Here is an 18427-nt window from a genome sequence, read left to right as displayed (position 1 = left end):
CCAGGCTTCTGTGCTTCTAGAGAGACGCGCCAATCCCGCTCCCGCTCCGCTCTCCCTCGTCGCCGCGATGTTCGGGGACGGGCTGGCGCGCGGTGCCGATATAGAGTCGCTGTGGCGAAGAGACCAGGGGACCCGCTGCGAGGCGGTGAGAGCCGTGGCGGGGGCGGGTGGGGAGGCAGGGGCCGGCCGTCGCGGCAGTGGCTTGGTGGGGACCTCGGCCCTTTCTTCTGTAGGTAGGCTCCGTCCGTGTCCATGATCCACTTGCCGTGGGGGAAGCCGCGGGAGCCCCTCTCATTTAAAGCAGCGATCAACGCCTAGAAACAAATGCAACAGCCTGTGGGGAACCTGCGGGGGTTTCCCCAAATAAAACTGGCTGCTGTAGGAAGCCCAGGGACATGTCTGTCGTGGTAGCCCTGGAGTGAGCAAGTCCCTCAAAGTCTGGATGCCACAGAATGAGGCACAGGCTCGGTGTGACACACTGTTTACCTCATCGTGAGGGCCGCATTGATACTCTTATTTGGTTCACCTTTACCACCTAGGTCTGATTGGCTGGCAAAAGAGCTCACAGTGCTACCACCAGCTTCCTTCTTTGAAATATGGAGTGGACATTTAAAGTGTTCTATCCAGGAGAGAAAATGAACTGTGTTCCTGTTGCCAGCACATGCTGAATGGCAAAACATGACACCGGTTTGTTTTCCAAGAAGGCCTTGCCTGCTAAGAAAATCATGACCTGTCATTACTATTGCCCTTACAGGTCTTCTGATAAAGCTTTGTCTGAATTATTGGAATAAGAAAATAAATTAAGAGTGCATGGAAGTTTCTGCTGTTACTTTATCATCACTGGTACTGTGCCTAAGTGGTGCAAACTGTATATCCTCCTTGTTATATTTATGTACTCTACCCATCTTGAATTCTCCCTGGCCATAACTTAAGACACCAATTGGCACTACCCCTTTTGGGACTCCACTGGCCTTCTCTGATGGGTCATCAGCCCTCTGGTTTTCTTCTGGTGTGTCCATTGGGCCTGAAGTCCTCACATGTCAACAAAATCTTCTAAATCATGTACTTCTTCCTTGGAGCCATCTCTCTCCTTTTTCAGCTGCCCCTTCCTTTCTTCTTCCCCAGCCTCATTCTTATTTGGTAAATAAAAAGCTGAGAAGAGTATTTCACAAAGCCTAAGAAATCAGAAAAGCATAGATTTAAGAAATAACTCTTCATCTTCAGTGGAAGGTGAAATATTTTCCCTTGTCTTTGTCATCCTCTGAGGCGGCCAGGTCAGAGAGCGGGGACTGCCTGTCCCCAGAAAGGGGGGTTGGTGAGCATAGCGAGCAGGGGCCACCACCCCCTAGGTTTAAAAAAACTTCTTCCAGGTAGGGTTGTGCTTTTTGGAATCCCAGCATTCACACCTAAAGGCTGTGTCTAGACTGGCAAGTTTTTCCGCAAAATCATCTGCTTTTGCGGAAAAACTTGCCAGCTGTCTACACTGGCCGCTTGAATTTCCGCAAAAGCACTGACGATCTCATGTAAGATTGTCAGTGCTTTTGCGGAAATACTATGTTGCTCCCGTTCGGGCAAAAGTCTTTTTCCGAAAGACTTTTGCGCAGGAGGGCCAGTGTAGACAGCAGAGATTTCTTTTCCGCAAAAAAGCTCTGATCGCGAAAATGGTGATCGGGGCTTTTTTGCGGAAAAGCGCGTCTAGATTGGCCACGGACGCTTTTCCGCACAAAGTGCTTTTGCGGAAAAGTGTCCTGCCAGTCTAGACGCTCTTTTCCGAACATGCTTTTAATGGAAAACTTTTCCGTTAAAAGCATTTCCGGAAAATCATGCCAGTGTAGACGTAGCCAAAGTGTATTTCAGTCAAGTGTGTTGGGAGACTGTTTCTTCTGCTGTAAATCTTCTACATCAGCGGTTTTTCAAAACAATTTTTTCTTGTGGCACAGTTGAAGAAAATTATTAATGCCTGCTACCCAACATAATTTGACTAGGATGTGGGCTCCTGGGTGAAGCCAAGTATGAGAGCTTTGGGATATAGGAGGGGGCTTCAGCTTTGGACTGGGGCAGGACGGAAGTGGGGGGGGGCTAAGGCAGGGTTCCTGCTTCTTCTAACAGAACATGCTGTGCCCTAGAAGGAGGTTCCCATCCAATTGGAGTGCAGAGCTAGTGCCTGGAGCAAGGGCAGTGCACAAAGCCCACCAAAGAGATAGTCCTGCTGTTGGCCGCTTCTGGGGCGCAGTACAGTCTGTGGTGCCAGGAAAGGCAGCCTTAGCACTCCCACTGATCACCTGATCACCCTGAGCAATGAGACCCAGTGCCTGACATTCCATGACCCAGTACTGGGTCATGACTTGTAGATTGAAAACCACTGTTCTACACTGTTCCAAGATCTTTGGCTCCTGTAATCCTACATAGGAAGCTAATTTTGCGTGCATAATACAAGCACTTAAAACAAGTCCTGCCACGCGAATTTCAGTTTTACAGTCTACATTCAGAAGTGTCAGTGTTCACACTTTCATAATGGAAGTGCTAATTGTAATCTGGTCCTCCATTTATTCCTTCATTCCAGCTTTCCTGCTTTGAAAAACTTCTCTGACTTGCTGAATACATATTACCGTTCCATCAGCAGCTTTATTTCTCATTAGGTATCTCACTGGTTTGCTGGGACTGAAACATATGGAATGCTGAAGAAAATCTAGGCAGCAGATTTTGGATAGAAAAACAAACCAGAAATGAGCTCAGTGCATTTCTAAAAAGATTGTGGTGCTCTTTGTGAATGTAGGCTCTGTAACCCTGTGGGAGATGTTAAAAGGATCCAGTCTGGGCCAAGGGCTGACTTGCTGTATGTCTTGTACAGTGCTGAGACATCATGATTATAGTCATAGTATAAAATATAAATACCTAAATAGAATGAAGTTTGTTTTATTTAAAATGTATTTAAAACAACTAGTTACTTTCCCATAGTTCATTCTATTGGACATATATAGAGTAGAAATGTAAAATCCCATTTAACCAGTTAACTGTTATGTTTAATCAGTTAACCACTTAAAAAAGAGGCAGGTAGGGAGGTGCTCAAGCCAGGTTAGACTGGAGTGGCCCCCTGCCAGTGGTGAGCTGCTCCAGCCAGGCTGGTCCACCTTTTCTTTGTTAAACATGATCTCCACTGTCCCAAGAACTGTTTGTGCTTGAAAGACTTCACAGTGCATACAAGCCACCAATTAGACAGGAACCCAATATGCAAGGTCACATTTGAATCAGTATATTGAGTGACAAAAGAAAAAAGTCCCAAATGGGCCTCTGTGCACCTCTCTTTTATTGAGTTTCAATTGTAGAACATTCTTCTAACAGAAAAGTTGCCAGACTGGGGAGATCTCAACAGAGGAGGCTGCAGTCCAGTCCTGTTCCAGTCGAGATGCTGGCATGCAGACTGAGCAAAGTGAAGAGACTATTCAATACTTGGATCTCCAGCAGGAAGCTCTGGTGGATTATACTGGCCTGCTCTCGTTCCTTCAGGGAGTAGAGGAAGTTGTTATCAAAGAGCTGAATAAAAACTGGAGAAGTCATGCCTTCGATGGCTTTGAGGTGAACTGGATAGATCAGAATGAAACGGTGGGTTGATAGCATTCAGAGCAATATAATCAAAGTAGACAGGGCTCATAGTAACAAATGTGGAATAGTTGGCTCTGTTACCTGGTGCTGAGATTGTCATTGCTAAACTCTGTTAATAAGAAAATAAGTATTCTCTCACCTTTTGCCTTCACCCCAGTCTAATCAGGTAACCTGTTCTGAATAGCAACAGTATGTAATATTGGCTTAATCGAAAGGTAGCTTATAATTGGAGTAGGTTAGTTTCCTCATCTCAGGAACCAATGCAGCTTTAACGGTCTGTTCATTTAGATCTTTCTGCCATATTCTTCAGGGAATAGCATATTAATAATTACCTGGCAGTGTTTGGAAGTAATTGCAGTGCTTATGGCTTGGCAGTTTTACTTGTTTACGTGACAGTTATCCGGTGTGCAAGTGTCCAGGAATGTGGACACCTGGTAGCTATTGGTGCGTGCTGGGTATGTTTATTGTTACCTCTTATCAGATGAAGGCTTGAAATCACAGTGTAGATCTTAAACCCCCCAAATTATGGAGTAGGCTATTACAAACCTTTGGGTCATGGGCTCCTTAGTATTTCTGTAGTTGATTGGTGGGAACATGCAGAGTTTTGTGTGTGATGCTCTCAACAGGAGGCAATCTTCTGTCTTACCTGTATCTATAAACCACAGTTTGTGTCTCCCCAGACTCTGCTGCTAGAAAGACAGAGTGGAAGTATGAATCCTGAGCAGGATATTGGTCTGTGCTGATAACATGCTGCTTTTTTCGGTCTCTGAATCTCTCTCTCTTTATATATACATTTTTTTCCCTATGGGATCACAGAGTGACGTCATATCATCACTCCACATTGCCACGCCCCCAACTCTTAAGCCCAGAACATGCCCTCTGCCCCCAGAAATGGCCTCTCACCATGCTAACAGTGCCACTGGCAGGCTTCCCCACTGACCGGCCTCTTTGCCCGCAGTCCTACTGGCTGCAACCCCTCCATGCACCAGCCCCTTCACACTCACTGCTCCCAGCCAAAACTCCAGCTTGCCTGCTCAGACACTGCCCTGCTGTCCCCCCCTGCAATGAGGAGTAACGGTAGTTCGAATTAGGAGCTTTATTCGAACTACCTAGCCCGTGCCGCGTGTAGCCAAGGGAAGGTAGTTCGAACTATGGGGCATTTAAAAATGGTGGCGCCCAGGAACATGCAAATAAAGCGTGGGATATTTAAATCCCGGGCTTCATTTGCAAGTTCAAATGACTACATTAGCCACCCTAGTTTGAACTAGAGTGGCTAGTGTTAGGGTGGCTAGTGTAGACATACCCTCAGGGAGGAGACCTGCAGTATGGCCCCCAAGTGCTGTGGCCAGGCCCGGACAGCACAAAGGAAAGCCACATGGCAGGCAAGTGGGCTGGGGAGATTCAGGGCAGGGCCTAGAGACAAGCAGATACTGTTCCAGGTGGCGCATGGGGATGGATCCTGTGCCTTCTCCCCTCCCATTTCATAGATGCCGGCCTGCTGGCAGCGCTGGTAGCATGGCAAGAGACCTCACACCCCTAGGTTCCTCACTCATCCCTTCCACCAAGACCCTGCACCCCTGTTTGCTCCTGCCCCCTTCTCCCGGCCAGACACCTACCCCCAGAGAAAGGGGTGTTTGCGAGCATAGTGAATAGAGGACACAGTCCCCTAGTAGATCCTAATTTTCAGCATCTCAATATGTTGTTGACTCAGTATTTGGATTTTACTTTTCCAGGTGTCCTGTTTGCATAGCTTGTCATACCCAGAGGCTCAGGATCAGAAATTGCAGGTGACTAGCATCTCCTGGAATGCCACTGGATCAGTTGTTGCATGTTCTTATGGCAGGTGAGCATCTAAGTTGATCCAGTGCACAACTGAGAGTGGACTGAGAGACATTTCAGGCTGATGTGCATTCAGAAATGTTGGATAATGTTCATGATAGCTAACCAAGAGTATAAGCAACTTATTTATGTTGCGAAAGATTGATATTTAATTGATATTCAGAGAAATCAGAACCCAAGTGCAGTTCTGATTTAGCTCAATATTCTTTCCCTTATCCATTATCTTCAGTCCCCAAGCTACTCTGTATTGTCTCAGTGTTTTGTTTGTAGGCAGATTTTGCTGAATAATGTAAAGAGGTGGTGTATGTTTGTATGTGTCTGCAGTGTGTGAATATGTGTGGGATAGCTGGCTGTGCATACTTGCCTTCATTAGACAATGTCTTGCTAGCCATCATGTGGTCTCCTGGCCCGTATAGAATACACCTGGGACCCATACACACAAATGCTCTCAGAAGTGTACCTATATGCCAGATAGTATTTGGATTAGATTTTCTTTCAGCAAGGCTAACCATAATTTTACTTTGTTCTGTTATTGCCACTATGGACAGAGATTGCTATTATAATAGCACCAGCTATGCTAGTAGTCTTCCCACTGCTGGGACCGAGTAAACTAGTCATTGTTGCAGTTGCTTCTCTGATTTTACTTTCCCACAAACATAGTTTCCAGTGCCTTATTCTGGGAAACCCATTATTTCAGAAAGTGGATCCTATCATTGTGGAGTTGATTGGGATTTGCAGATTCAATGTGATTACATATTTGTGTTTCAATGGTATTTCCAGTTCTGGGGACATTGCATGTGGCAGTAATTGTCATGGATTTGCACTGACCCTAACAAACAGCGGTTGCATGCTTATAAAAACAAAGTAAATGAGATAGCTACAAAACAGAAGGAAGCAGAACTTTGTCTTTTGAGATGTTTATTTCCTTTAGCCTTCAAGAGCTACAAAATGAAACAAATCATGAGGGCAACTTAATTTGGGCAAGTAAACATGATGGTAATGAAATTGGATTTAGGCCTTAAGAAATGTCAGTGGCATGAGTTGTTTAATGTTGTCTTCATTATTTGGAAGTGCAACTTTGTGTGAATGAAACTTCGTGTTTGTGTGGCTTCAGCAAAAATGCCATCACAGTGGTGGCTAATTAAACAAATGCTTCATTTTGTCTTTGGGATGGGTGGTGGAAATTGTTGTACATCCCTATCAGAGCCTTTACGCCAGCATCGAGGGTACACTTGGTGGCTACTCTTTCCTGGCCCCACAGGACTGAGTAGCACTTCAACCCCTGCCAGTTCTTCTTCAGCAGCAGTGGTCATTACTGAGCAGCACAAGACTCTTACACACTAAAGCACTTTCAAACCCTGAACTCGTTGAGATGAAATGTCTTAGCTTTTCATCCTCTCTGGAACAATTGCTTTTGGTAACATAAAAAGGAGGAAATGTGTGCTCTCTCTGAATGTTGGCTGCAAAGTAACTTTCCCCAATGTAGATTCCAGGCTATTCCCATATTGGTATAGTTAATAGGTCCTGCCTGTAGTAATAGTTTGTATCAAAGAACAGCCTCCTCTAAACAAAGCCTTTTGTAGTCCCACAGAGCACATGTGAAGGGAAGTGGAAATGTAGCTGGAACTCTGCTTGACTGAGTGTCTCTGGGTAACAGTGCCTGGCTAACGTATAACTTCCCCCTTGATTTCTCTTCCAGACTGGATGATGGGGACTGGAGCACAGAAAAATCCTACGTTTGTACCTGGAACCTGGACAGAAGGGGGTTAAATCCAAAGCGTCCCGATCTAGTAGTAGATGTTCCTAGTTCAGTCATGTGCCTGGCTTTCCATCCATCGCAGCCTTCGTTGATCGTTGGTAGACTACTCTTGCTTTGGATTTCATTTTTAATTGTTCCCTTATTAGGGATGTCAATGTGTAGATTACTACATGATTAACTGATAAACCTGGGTTTATCGGTTAATCCTGTTGACTACATCCATTTCCCCCTCCCCTCGCTAGAGAGGCAGAAGCGTGAAGAATGAGGGGGGCAGGCAGGAGCTGACACATATGGGACGCCAGCTCTGTGGTGCTGCCTCTCACCCCACCCTCTATCATAGGCAGCAGCACGGTGGGGAGGGTGAGGGTAGAGGAGGCTGCTGCAAAGCAGCCTCTGTCTACAGTGGGCTTAGGCTTACTGTGGACAGGCTGCTCCACAGCAGCAGCCCCTGTCCACGTGGGGTCTGTCTCTCCGCACAGACAGGGGCACTGTCCATGAGGAGCTCTGTATCAGAGGCAGCAGCGCGGGGTGGCAGGGGCTCCCTGGATGTGGGGCCAGGAGCACAGTGGCTGGTGGCCCTGCCTCTGGGGACTATGAAATAGTCATGTAACCACTAACATTTGATGCGGTTACACAACTATTCACTAACATGCTATCTAACATTCCGATCCCTTATTTCCTTCAACTGCTGCTGCTGATTTTCTCTTAAGGGCAACCTGGGACTCCTCCCAAGGGGAATGGCAGTGCACTTCCTCAGTCACTTTCCAAACCTTGACAAGTGTGCCTGGCAGCCTTCCTGATGCATGTTGCCATCCAGGACATCTGCAGAGCCTGCAATGTGATCTTTGGTTCACACATTCACATAGCATTACACTATCGCCCAGCAGGCCAGAGATGATGCAGAGCTGTGTTATAAGCTTCATGCCCATGAACTCTTACTTGCCTCTGTTGGTTATTGTTTGGGAGTCACCTTACATGGAATGGATATGAGCAAGCACTCGAAGAAGAAAAGACAGTTATCTTTTCTCACTGGTGTTCTTTGTGGTATGTTGCTCATGTCCATTCCATGACCTGCTCTCCTTCCCCAATGTCAGAGTTTCTAGCAAGAAGGAATGGAGGTGGGGGGAAGCTGGCAGTACCTCTTATACTGTACCATATGGGTGCACTCCAGTGTGCATCTTTTTAGCTTAACAAAGAGACAATTAAGAGGCAACTTGATTATGCTCTGTAAGTATCTACATGGGGAACAAATATTTAATAATCATAGAATAATAGGACTGGAAGGGACCTCAAGAGGTCATCGAGTCCAGCCCCCCGCCCTCAAGGCAGGACCAAGCTCCGTCTACACCATCCCTGACAGATGTCTATCCAACCTGTTCTTAAATATCTCCAGAGAGGGAGATTCCACCACCTCCCTTGGCAATTTATTCCAATATTTGACCACCCTGACAGTTAGGAATTTTTTCCTAATGTCCAATCTAAACCTCCCCTGCTGCACTTTAAGCCCATTACTCCTTGTCCTGTCCTCAGAAACCAAGAGGAACAAATTTTCTCCTTCCTCCTTGTGACACCCTTTTAGATATTTGAAAACCGCTATCATGTCCCCCCTTAATGGACTCTTCCATCTAGCAGAGGAAGGCATAATAATGATTGTCTGAAAGTCTAAGCTAGACAAATTCAGATTGGAAGTAAGGAGTACCTTTTTCATGGTAAGAGTAATTAACTATTGGAACAATTTACCAAGCCTCGTTGTGAATTCTCCATTACTGAGAATTTTAAAATCAAGAAAGGATGTTTTTCTAAAACACATGCTCCAAGAGGTCAGACTAGATGATCATATTGGTCCCTTCTCACCTTGAATCTATGAATCTATTAACCTTGTCATGAGACTGTTTTACTTTCAGAGATAAAGAAATTGTTTCTGATAGCACCGGCACAGGAACATTTTTAAGAGTGGGAGTGCTGAAATCCAGCCTCCTTACCCTGCCGCTGAAACAAGGAGCAAAGCCCATGGTACACAGGGATGGGAAGAGACCTCCCAGTGTGTGGGGCTGTCAGCAGAGCCAGCCAGCAAGGTGGCAGCCAAGACTGCAGAACGTGGAGATGGTAGCTGAGTCGCCTAGTGCATGGGGTGGCAGCAGGGACTCTGGGTGTGCGAGGGTGGCAACAGAGCCTTTGGCATATGGGATGCCAGCTGGGAGCCTATGGCTGCTGCAGTACCCCTCACACCCTTAGTTCTCAGAGTACCTGAATGGTCAGGGGTTTTATAATGAGGCACTTTCTGGTGCAGAAAAAGCACCAGGGGTTCATCCAATTTTTAGACTTATGAAACCTGAACAAAATCAAACTCGAACAAATACAATCAGCAGTTCTGGTTCCACATGTTAAATTTGGCCGCCTTACTCCCTTCACTTTTGGTCATGGTTCAGACCATATTTTCCAGCTGAACTTGACCAAATGTGGACCTGTTTGCAATGAGGTTCAACAAAAAGTGTCATCTTTTCTAGAACAGGCAGGGACAGTCGGTCTACATCAGATGCTTTCCTTCTACACTGGAAAAGTGTCTGCTATATGCTTTTCTTCCCTTTCCATTGATCCAAAAGGTTGTGAGGGAGAATATGTTAAGAAAGAGCAAGGATGATTCTTATTGTCTCATCTTGGCTGTATCAGCAGTAGTTAAACCAATGTCTGGTGGCTGTCTCCTGGCCTATGTCTACACTGGCGGGTTGTTGCGCCAGAAGTATGCAAATGGGGCTAAGCCAAGCCTCATTTTGCATACCTAATGAGCCACCATTTTTGCGGAAGAGGCTCTTGCGCTAGAAGGAGCTGTCTACACTGCCTTTCTTGTGCAAGAAAAACCCTCTTGCGCAACGCCGCTACGCTGATTATTTTCAGCAATATTCCATGCTTAGCCTCATTTGCATACTTCTGGCACAACAATCCGCCAGTGTAGACACAGCCCTGGAGTCTTCATGCGTCTTGCTCTGTTTTCAGATCTGCTGTCTCAGCAAGAAGTCAGAATTCTTCATCTGGACCTTTAATCTCTTCAGTTGACAGCCTGAGTGATTGGATTTTGTCTACTCATGAGTGGTCATATTCCTTGTCTGTACAGGATATAACTATTTAACTCTTGAAGCTGTCTCCAAGAAAGTGTTATTACTTGAATTGGACCAGAGTTGTGGCTTGGATGTAGGGAAAATCTAATTCTTCTCCCTTAATTTACATAACCCATGTCATAGAACAATACATTTAAAATTTAGTAGTGATCCAACTCTGACAATTCACTTGACAGCTATCTCTGAGTATCATGTTTTAGTTGATGGTAGATTGCAGTTGGCACACAGTGCAATTAAGGAGTTTTTGAAAGGTTTATGCAGAGCCCTGTGCAGATGCCAAAATCTTGTATCCATATCAGTATCCGCAAAAATGAGCTGCAGATATCCGCATCCACATTCGCGGACGCAGAGACCCACTGAGGATTTGCAGGCCTCTGTTCACATAACGTGTCCCTCCAACGTGTTCCATCTTGAAATTTCAGTTTGGTCTTGGGTACACTTAAAAAGTCATCCTATAAATCTTGAGTTGAGTGTTCATTATATTATTTATCTGTTAAGAGCTCATTTGTTATCATCAATGTCAGCTAGAAGGGTGAGTGAATTGAATGCCTTGATGGCTGATTCGTGTACTTGTTTTCATAAAGATTAAATGGTTACCTTTGTTACCGTTGTTTGAGATGCACTGCTCAGTTCTATTCCAGTTGAGGTGCATGTGTGCTGCCTGCCTGGCCGCCAGAAAGCTTTTATGCTAGCTGCTACCTCTTGGTTGGCTGTGGAGCTCCCTGGAGTGGCGCCAGTGCGGTGCCCAATATATGATCCTGACGACCCAACTGCCCTGCAGTTCCCTGTTGTTGACTACTCTGACAGCAGAGAATGAGGATGGGTATGACATAGGTACAGTCAAACAGCCATACGGGGTCAGACCAAAGGTCCATCTAGCACAAATAATTTAATGTCCATCCTGTCAAATAATTGATTGACTGAAAAGTCAGGTGCCACTTTTGGCAAAAATCAGTTCACGCATAAGAACTACTTTTTTTTTTTTCTTCTTCGAATGTTTGCTCATATGTATTCCAGATGAGGTGTGCACAGCTGCCAGAAAATGTTTACCCTAGCTGCTACCCATAGGGTCAGCCATGGAGCCTCCTGGAGAGGCAGTGGTGTGACCCCCTACATGTGACCCTGCCAATCCAACTGTCCCTCAATTCCTTCTTACCAACAAAGACAACTTTTGGAACTTTGGCTCTCTTGCATTGCAAGTGTCATTTATCCCTTGCTTTGTTAGTTTAACAATAACTAATCATTAACAGTAGTTAGTATTGCTGTCCTGTCAATTAATTAATATGCAGGCATTTCCCCCCAAAGCCACATATGAATAAGGGGGAATCTGTTTTATATACTTTGGATGTAAGAACTCTTGCATATTATTTAAACTGATTTAAAATGGTTTTTTGTATCTTACACTGAGAATCACATGGGTTGTGTCATCTTCCTAGACTATAGAGGCATTAAAAAACATACAATCACATTCTGCCAGAGCTGTGACAGCTGCTTTTGTTTGCTTCTGCTATCTTCAGGACTGATCTGGAATTTTGTATACACTTACACTAAGCATTATGCTCTTGATTTTGTTTCCCAAACTGATGGTAGATTTGGTCGAGCAGTGCTTCAGTTGCCATTTTATAAGGACACTGTTCCTGTCTCCACGTTATTTTCAGCCCTGCCTATCAATCTATCCCATAAATTGGAATATTCAGAGTAGGGATGTAAAGAGTTAACTGGTAATCATGCCTCTTAGCCAGGTAAGCATACTGATAACCTGTTAACCCAGGGGCAGGGGGAGGGCTGCTCCAGCTGGAGCAGCTCCTCAGCATACAGTGTGGTGCAGTGGGCTTGACCTGATCTGGCCAGAGCAGCCCCCTGCCCACATCCCTGCCATTGGTTGAGGGTTGTTCCAACTTGGCTGGGCTAACCATGTCACAGATGGGGGACAGCCTCCCCACAGTTAACCAGTTAAACACTTTGTTTAGCCCATTAACCACCTAACCAGGATTTTACATCCTAAATACAGAGCCAGTTGAAAAAAGGAAGATTACTTATATGTAACTGGAGTGCTTAATGATACTTTGCATATTCACACTGCCTGCTCCTCTTAGTTTATTCTGCATATCTGGTTTGTGGTGGAAGAAACTGATGGTAGAAGTTGCTGTGCTCTTGTCTTTCAGAACATTAAGGTCAAGGGGAGGAGGAGGTGCTAAAACACTGGACACTGCTAGAAGGTTCTACCATTGGACACCACTAGGTGGTGCAATAGCTCTGCCTATTCATACCCATGGTTATCTCAAGCTGTTTTACATAGCATTGCGTCCACGTTCTTTAGTAGCCATTTGTCATCTACAGGTGGCCTTTACAGTGGGGAGATCTTGATATGGGACACGAGCAGGGTAGAAGACCCCTTGATTGGGAGAACAGGGATGACAGATGACACTCATACAGATCCAGTCTATCAGGTAACAGGGCAAAGTCCAAACTAGTGGGACATTCATTGGGCTCGATGGCAGGGGAGACATCACAATCCTGGCATTTCATCGCTTTATTTCCTGGACATGAGTAGTACTTGCACAATTGCATTGAAATCTTTACAGTCAATAGATTAATTTCAAGACAGTTAAATAGGGCAAATCCTCCTGCGATTGGGTTGCTAGTAGTGTCACCTAATGTCTTTTGTCCTGAGATTTAGTAATGTTTTTAAATGTGGAGTCACTGGACTTGCTGAGGCCTCTTTTCACAGTTTTCTTATATTGGGAAAAGGTTGACTGGTTACAGGACTCAAAGCACAGTCACCACTTCCAGATTCTGAGCGTATCCACAGATGGAAAGATCCTCGTGTGGCAGACAGAGAAAGATGGTCAGCTGACGTTAGCTGAAGGATTTGCCTTAGTAGCTCAGCAGATCCCTTGGAGTATGAAACTTAAGAAGGTTAGTTCAGTAATTCCAGATAACATTGACTTGATACAACCTTTAAAGGGCTAGGTGTGAATTACGATAGCTTGGGTATGAGAGCAATTAGAAGACTACAGTTTTCATTTGATGGGGGAAAAGGAACAGAGAATGAAGCCCATTTATCAAGCAGCACAATAAATGTTGGCTTTCCCATTCCCAATCCACAAGATAAGCTTGGAAAATGACCACTTAAGTTCTAGGTGCAGTGGCCTTGTCTTAAATAATGAGACCTGTAAGCTAAGTTCTCCATCCTGAACCTTTAGTAGAAGACTCAGTTCTGTAAAAAGAAAACAGAATGGTTGTTGCAGGTCATGTGTATGTAGATTCAATTTGAGTTGTCTCATGGATGGTTTGTCCCCTTTTTCCTAGCATGCACGTGGGGAGTCAGCTGTGGGCGTGACCGCGCTCTCTTTCTCCCACTTTGATCCCAGTGTGTTTATCATTGGTGTGGAAGGTGGATATTCTCTCAAGTGCTCCACTGCAGTAGAGAACACCGCTGTCCCTAGGACAGGCACCTCTGTTCCTCTCAAGGCACCTGCACAGTTTGCCTTTACTCCTCATGGTGGACCTGTGTACAGTGTAAGCTGCTCACCTTTCCACAGGCAAGTAATGGGCAGACTACATTGGCACCAAATGTTAGTTACACTACCATCTGGTTCTTATGGTGGCTTTCCTGAGTGACCTGCGGTTTGGGGGAGATCCAAACAAGGACCAAAGTCCTACTATATTTGTCACATTGGAAAGCTGTTTAAAGGGAATGCTGTTAGCGTAAAGGGGGTTGCACTAACATACAGTAAAGCTGAATATGCCTTTGACGCCCGTAATATTATCCCCGTTTCCACCAAAGCTAAACTTATTTCCACTTGGCTCTTTATTCAGGACAATTCTTCCCAGAATTCCATTAACAGCAATGTTAGGAGATAGGAAACAGGCTATCATTCTCAATTGCCTATCACTCTACTTGTAACTTGTGTACATCTACAGACTGTAAGCACACCATTTAAACACAAACCCTTTTAAATGTCCATAAATCTGTCTTCATGAACATGAGGGATAGTCATGGTACAGCATACATTTTGCATGGAAAAGACCAGATCACAGTAGACTCCTGAATCCTGATCTTTTAATACAAGACGAAAGGTGCAGTGCTTCATGTGACTGCAATTCATGACTAACAAAACCTTAGTAAATACGCAACTGAGTAAAGATAAATTTGAGGAACCTTGATCCATTCAGTCAGAATGGTCATGAAACCACATAGCAGTAACAGAGCTAATGTAGACCAACTCTCAGGCTGCTTAAGTAAGTGAACTCTGCTCTGTGTTCTTAATATTGATTCCCTAAGTTTTTAATTTCTTTTCAGGAATCTCTTTCTGAGTGGCAGCACTGATGGACATGTTCACTTACACTCCATGCTGCAGGCACAACCCCTTATTTCTCTCCAGTTATCAAAGAAGTATCTGTTTAGTGTGCGCTGGTCTCCAGTACGACCTCTGGTCTTTGCAGCTGCCACTGGAGAAGGTAGGTACCCTTTAGCTGCTGATTTGTTGGAGAATCCAGGTTCTCTCTCACTTGGAACACTTATGCTATGTAAAAGCTTACTGCTCAGCACTCCCCATGTGGCTATACCTTAATTTGTTTGAAAGCTGGGGTTTCCAAACTGTCAGATGGTAAAATGCAGTAGTTTCTAAATTAACAGGTCACTTTGTGTGGCTATGGGAAATTTGTACCATACCATGGCTACAACTTTTTCCAGCTTTCCTGTGTTTAAAGTACTGGCTTTTAACACTAATAGTTTGCAATATGACTGACTCTTTAGAAACTGACTAGTCCTGAATTGTCCTAGCATTTAAAGATGTTGACAGGGCTGCAGCTTAACTTCTGCCAGCAGCTGGTTTCAACCTGCCTTGACTAGTGAGTAAATCTACATCCAGGGTGGTGAATCTAAGATTCAGGGGCCCAATGCAGCTCCAGGTATGCCTGGATCTAGCCCCCAAAGCTCAGGGCCCCCCCCGCAGCCCCTTGTGTGACTAGAACACCCAAAATCTACTAGCCTGGACCCCCTCCCCCCCCAGGCTCTGGTGTGCAAGGGGAATGTGGGGAGTGTCTTTCACCTTTTCAGTCAAGGGCCACTTCAGTGAGGGTTTTGTTTTTTTTCTTCTTCTGTGTGCAACCCCCACCTGATTTTCTGGGGGTCAGTGGGTCCCCAATCCAATAAAGGTTCCCCACCCCGATCTACACTGTTCCTTCAATGTAGCACTGCTTAATCTAGATACAGCACAGGGAAGGAGAGAAAAGATGAAATCATATTGCTTCAATGGTGCCAGGTTGCAGTGAAAGCTTGAACTAAAAAGTATGTCGTCTGTTACTCAACACTAATGATTGTTGTGGATTATTTATTTTAAAGGAGAAGTGCATCTGTTTGATTTTGGAAAGAGCTCCCAGAAGCCTGCAGTTTCTATAAAACAAGCATCAGCTGACACTGAAGTGTACTGCATAGAGTTTAACATCAAGCATACTCAGCTTCTGGCAGCAGGGGATGCCAGTGGCATGCTGAAAATATGGCAGCTGAGTTCAGACTTTATTCAAGAGGGACCAAGAGAAATGAATCACCTTGAGCAGCTGGCAAATGAAGTCCCTGATTGAGACACTAACAGGCCAGTGTTATCAGTTATTTGTTTCTTGCTACAGCACATGGTTGTTACGGTTTCTACTCAAAACCGGTCTGTAAAACACACATGATATTTGTAATGGAAAGTCCTAATCGTTCTGACCATCTTTAACTAAAGCCATGTAGTAAATAAAGAGATTCTAGTAGACTCTGAGGTTGCAAGTTACAATTAAATTGATGATCATCAAAATGATTAAACATAAGCTGAAATTTTTGCTGCAGTTTGGACAAGTAACTTTATTGAAGCACACTGCAATATTTGAAGTTTTTCTAAGAGTTGTAAGCTAAGCAGTTTTAGGTTACATCAGAAAGTAGCACTGATTATTGTGGAACACAAAGATGGAGATGCATGCAAAGCTACAGTTGGCAAACACAAGTATGTTCTTTGTATTTTTCTGGTTAGTGCTTTTATATCAATTCACAAAGAGTGAACGTGTAAATTCTATGTAGTCATAAGCAGAAGGAAGTTCTCGGCCCTTGCTATCCATGTAGGGTTTCATGTGAGAGATGCAGTAATCTGCCTGTTCCCTGGTTAGGTTCTAAAAGAAAAAATTGAAGAGTAGGGTTAGAAGCAACTCAGCGGTGAAGACTCAGCTGTTTTCAATGGTAAAATGCTTACAGTCTAACTTCTGAATTACTCAGAGGTAGGTTTATAGACAGGAATTCAAGAGTTTGAGAATCCTGCTCAGTTATGCAGTATTAAAGACATTTCCCTCCTCCCTCTTGCCCCCCAACAAAAAGTAGTAACTGACTGATCTGACAAGAGGAACTTATCTCCTTCCCATGGTCAGGAACTAGCAGGGAAAATTTGTTAATTGGTGACTTTTCTTTATGGACTGGTCCTCTCCTCCTGCTTTTAGGTAGCTTTAAGATTTTGTAGTTTAACTTTGATACAGTTGAATGGGGGCATTACTGTTACATTTAAGGCAAGCAACAAGAATTTAGAGTTTCAGTGCATCTGGGAAGTACTAATCTGGCTTCTTACTAACAGGACAGAGCTAGCAACAAGAACAGAATACCAGTGCTTTGGCTCCACCCTCATGAAAAGACCAAAGAAACTTGCAAATTCAATATATACACAGCAAGTAGCCTTTAACTGCATCAACAACATCTTTTAGTGGTGGAGGAAAGGGGTTGGCAGTACTTTAGTGTTTGTGGTGGGAAGTTAACTGTTGTAGACCTATGCCAGTCAGCTTTGTAAAAAAAAGACACACAAAGTACGATGGCTCAGAACAGCAAGAGTTAATTTTCATGGTGCTAGTTGCTGCTGTCTGTCCGGAGATAGGTTTGCTCAACTGACACTTACTTGATAGAGCTCCTCCTTGGTCACATAGGGCTTGCCCTCTGAACTAAGGGCACGGAAAGCACTTTCTATTTCCTCACTGGATTTCACATTCTCAGTTTCCCTGCTGATCATAAATGCCATGTATTCCTGCAGTGAGACATGTCCATCCCTGCCAATAAAACACATACAGCATGTAAACAAACCTGCTTCCAGAACACCACTGTATGATGAAATTGAATTGGCAGCCCATAAAAGCAGGCAGGTCTAGTTGCAGGTTTATCTTTCTAACTTCCCAGACCTGCGTTATTCCTTACCATTTTAGTTTATTGGAAATGTCTAATTACAGCCCCGGCCACAGGGTCTAGGCAGTGAGAATTTCTTCACGTGTAGATATGTTTTAATAAGTTATAAATTAGCAGTGACTATTTAAAGGAAAAATTTAAAGAATTTGGAAAAGATGCAATAATGCGCAGAAGCTAAACCGGCAGCAGCCTGACACAGACTTTAAAAAATAAATAAGAACATTTAGCAGAACGGCTTATACTAGGTTTTCTTCTGTCCGTATACCTGTTGGGATCTACAGTGTCCAGAATAGCTTCAAACTCCGGATCTGGTTCTCCTTCCTCAACCATAGGTAAGTCATAGCCTAGAGAACGTAAGCAGGACTTAAACTCCTGGTGATTCAGTCGACCAAATTTGTCTTTGTCAAAGTGTCTAGAAAAGAAAATATGAATCTTGAAACTTTAAGATAACTGGTTAAACTTTATAATCAACTGAAAACTGGAACAAACAATACTTTAGCCTGAAGTTCTGAACATGATACTTGTGGGGAATAAGCAACTTGAATCTGCACCACTGATTTTTTGTGTCGAGATCATTCACGTGTCAAGAATCTAAAGAATTTCTTTACAATCACTTTTCCAGGTTGCTGAGTGTGTGCATACTCACTTGAACATCATGCTAAACTCCTTCAGAGCCTCTTCAGTGACTCCTGTAGTGTTTCTAAAAAATGAAGAAGCAAAGCTAGTGAATTGATCATGAAATTGCAGCAGAAGATCACAGGCTAATCAAATACCAAATTAATTTCAGGGTGTTTGGTTTTCTGTCTGGTATCCTCTTGAATGAAGGTACAGCATGCACCTGGTTAAATTGTCACTCATTTCACTGAGGAATCACACAGCAAGATGTAACTAGAACTATTTCTCAAACTG

The 18427-nt window shown here is 44.2% G+C and overlaps 2 protein-coding genes across 15 annotated transcripts in view; one reads left to right on the top strand and one right to left on the bottom strand.

Moving 5' to 3' along the window:
• Nucleotides 1-5: 5 nt before the first annotated feature.
• On the top strand, nt 6-18278 carry DYNC2I2 (dynein 2 intermediate chain 2). 4 transcript variants are annotated; one of them, XM_025182603.3, is made up of 10 exons: nt 6-145; nt 3343-3603; nt 5337-5446; nt 7142-7299; nt 12658-12767; nt 13069-13236; nt 13630-13862; nt 14624-14781; nt 15668-15917; nt 18141-18278. In XM_025182603.3, the coding sequence occupies exons 1-9, from the start codon at nt 68-70 to the stop codon at nt 15904-15906; spliced, it is 1515 nt and encodes a 504-aa protein (XP_025038388.3). In that variant the 5' UTR covers nt 6-67; the 3' UTR covers nt 15907-15917; nt 18141-18278. The 4 variants fall into 4 exon arrangements, with proteins under 4 accessions (XP_025038388.3, XP_006119096.3, XP_014426995.3 ...); XM_006119034.5 differs by lacking the exon at nt 18141-18278 and having other exon boundaries at nt 15668-16079; XM_014571509.4 differs by lacking the exons at nt 12658-12767; nt 18141-18278 and having other exon boundaries at nt 13049-13236; nt 15668-16079.
• The window catches only part of SPTAN1 (spectrin alpha, non-erythrocytic 1), an 84698-nt gene continuing 82412 nt past the window's right edge, over nt 16142-18427 (bottom strand). For all 11 annotated transcript variants that reach the window (XM_075905913.2, XM_075905909.2, XM_075905914.2 and 8 more), the window contains 4 exons: nt 18165-18218; nt 17784-17930; nt 17238-17385; nt 16142-16470 (listed from right to left, as the gene is read on the bottom strand). In XM_075905913.2, the coding sequence (XP_075762028.1) occupies nt 16345-16470; nt 17238-17385; nt 17784-17930; nt 18165-18218 (475 nt within the window). In that variant the 3' untranslated portion in view covers nt 16142-16344. The remainder of the gene's footprint in view (nt 16471-17237; nt 17386-17783; nt 17931-18164; nt 18219-18427) is intronic.

Source organism: Pelodiscus sinensis, chromosome 23 (genome assembly GCF_052426305.1).
Source record: "Pelodiscus sinensis isolate ZL-2025 chromosome 23, ASM5242630v1, whole genome shotgun sequence".
Lineage (NCBI taxonomy): Eukaryota > Metazoa > Chordata > Testudines > Trionychidae > Pelodiscus > Pelodiscus sinensis.
This window is presented reverse-complemented; position numbering and strand designations above follow the sequence as displayed.

Bases quoted from the DNA above. Each gene is read 5' to 3' on its own strand.
- DYNC2I2 (XM_025182603.3), top strand. From the start codon at position 68: ATGTTCGGGGACGGGCTGGCGCGCGGTGCCGATATAGAGTCGCTGTGG. The intron at 5,447-7,141 runs GTGAGCATCTAA...TTTCTCTTCCAG, and splicing joins GTTGCATGTTCTTATGGCAG to ACTGGATGATGGGGACTGGA. The intron at 12,768-13,068 runs GTAACAGGGCAA...TATTGGGAAAAG, and splicing joins ATACAGATCCAGTCTATCAG to GTTGACTGGTTACAGGACTC.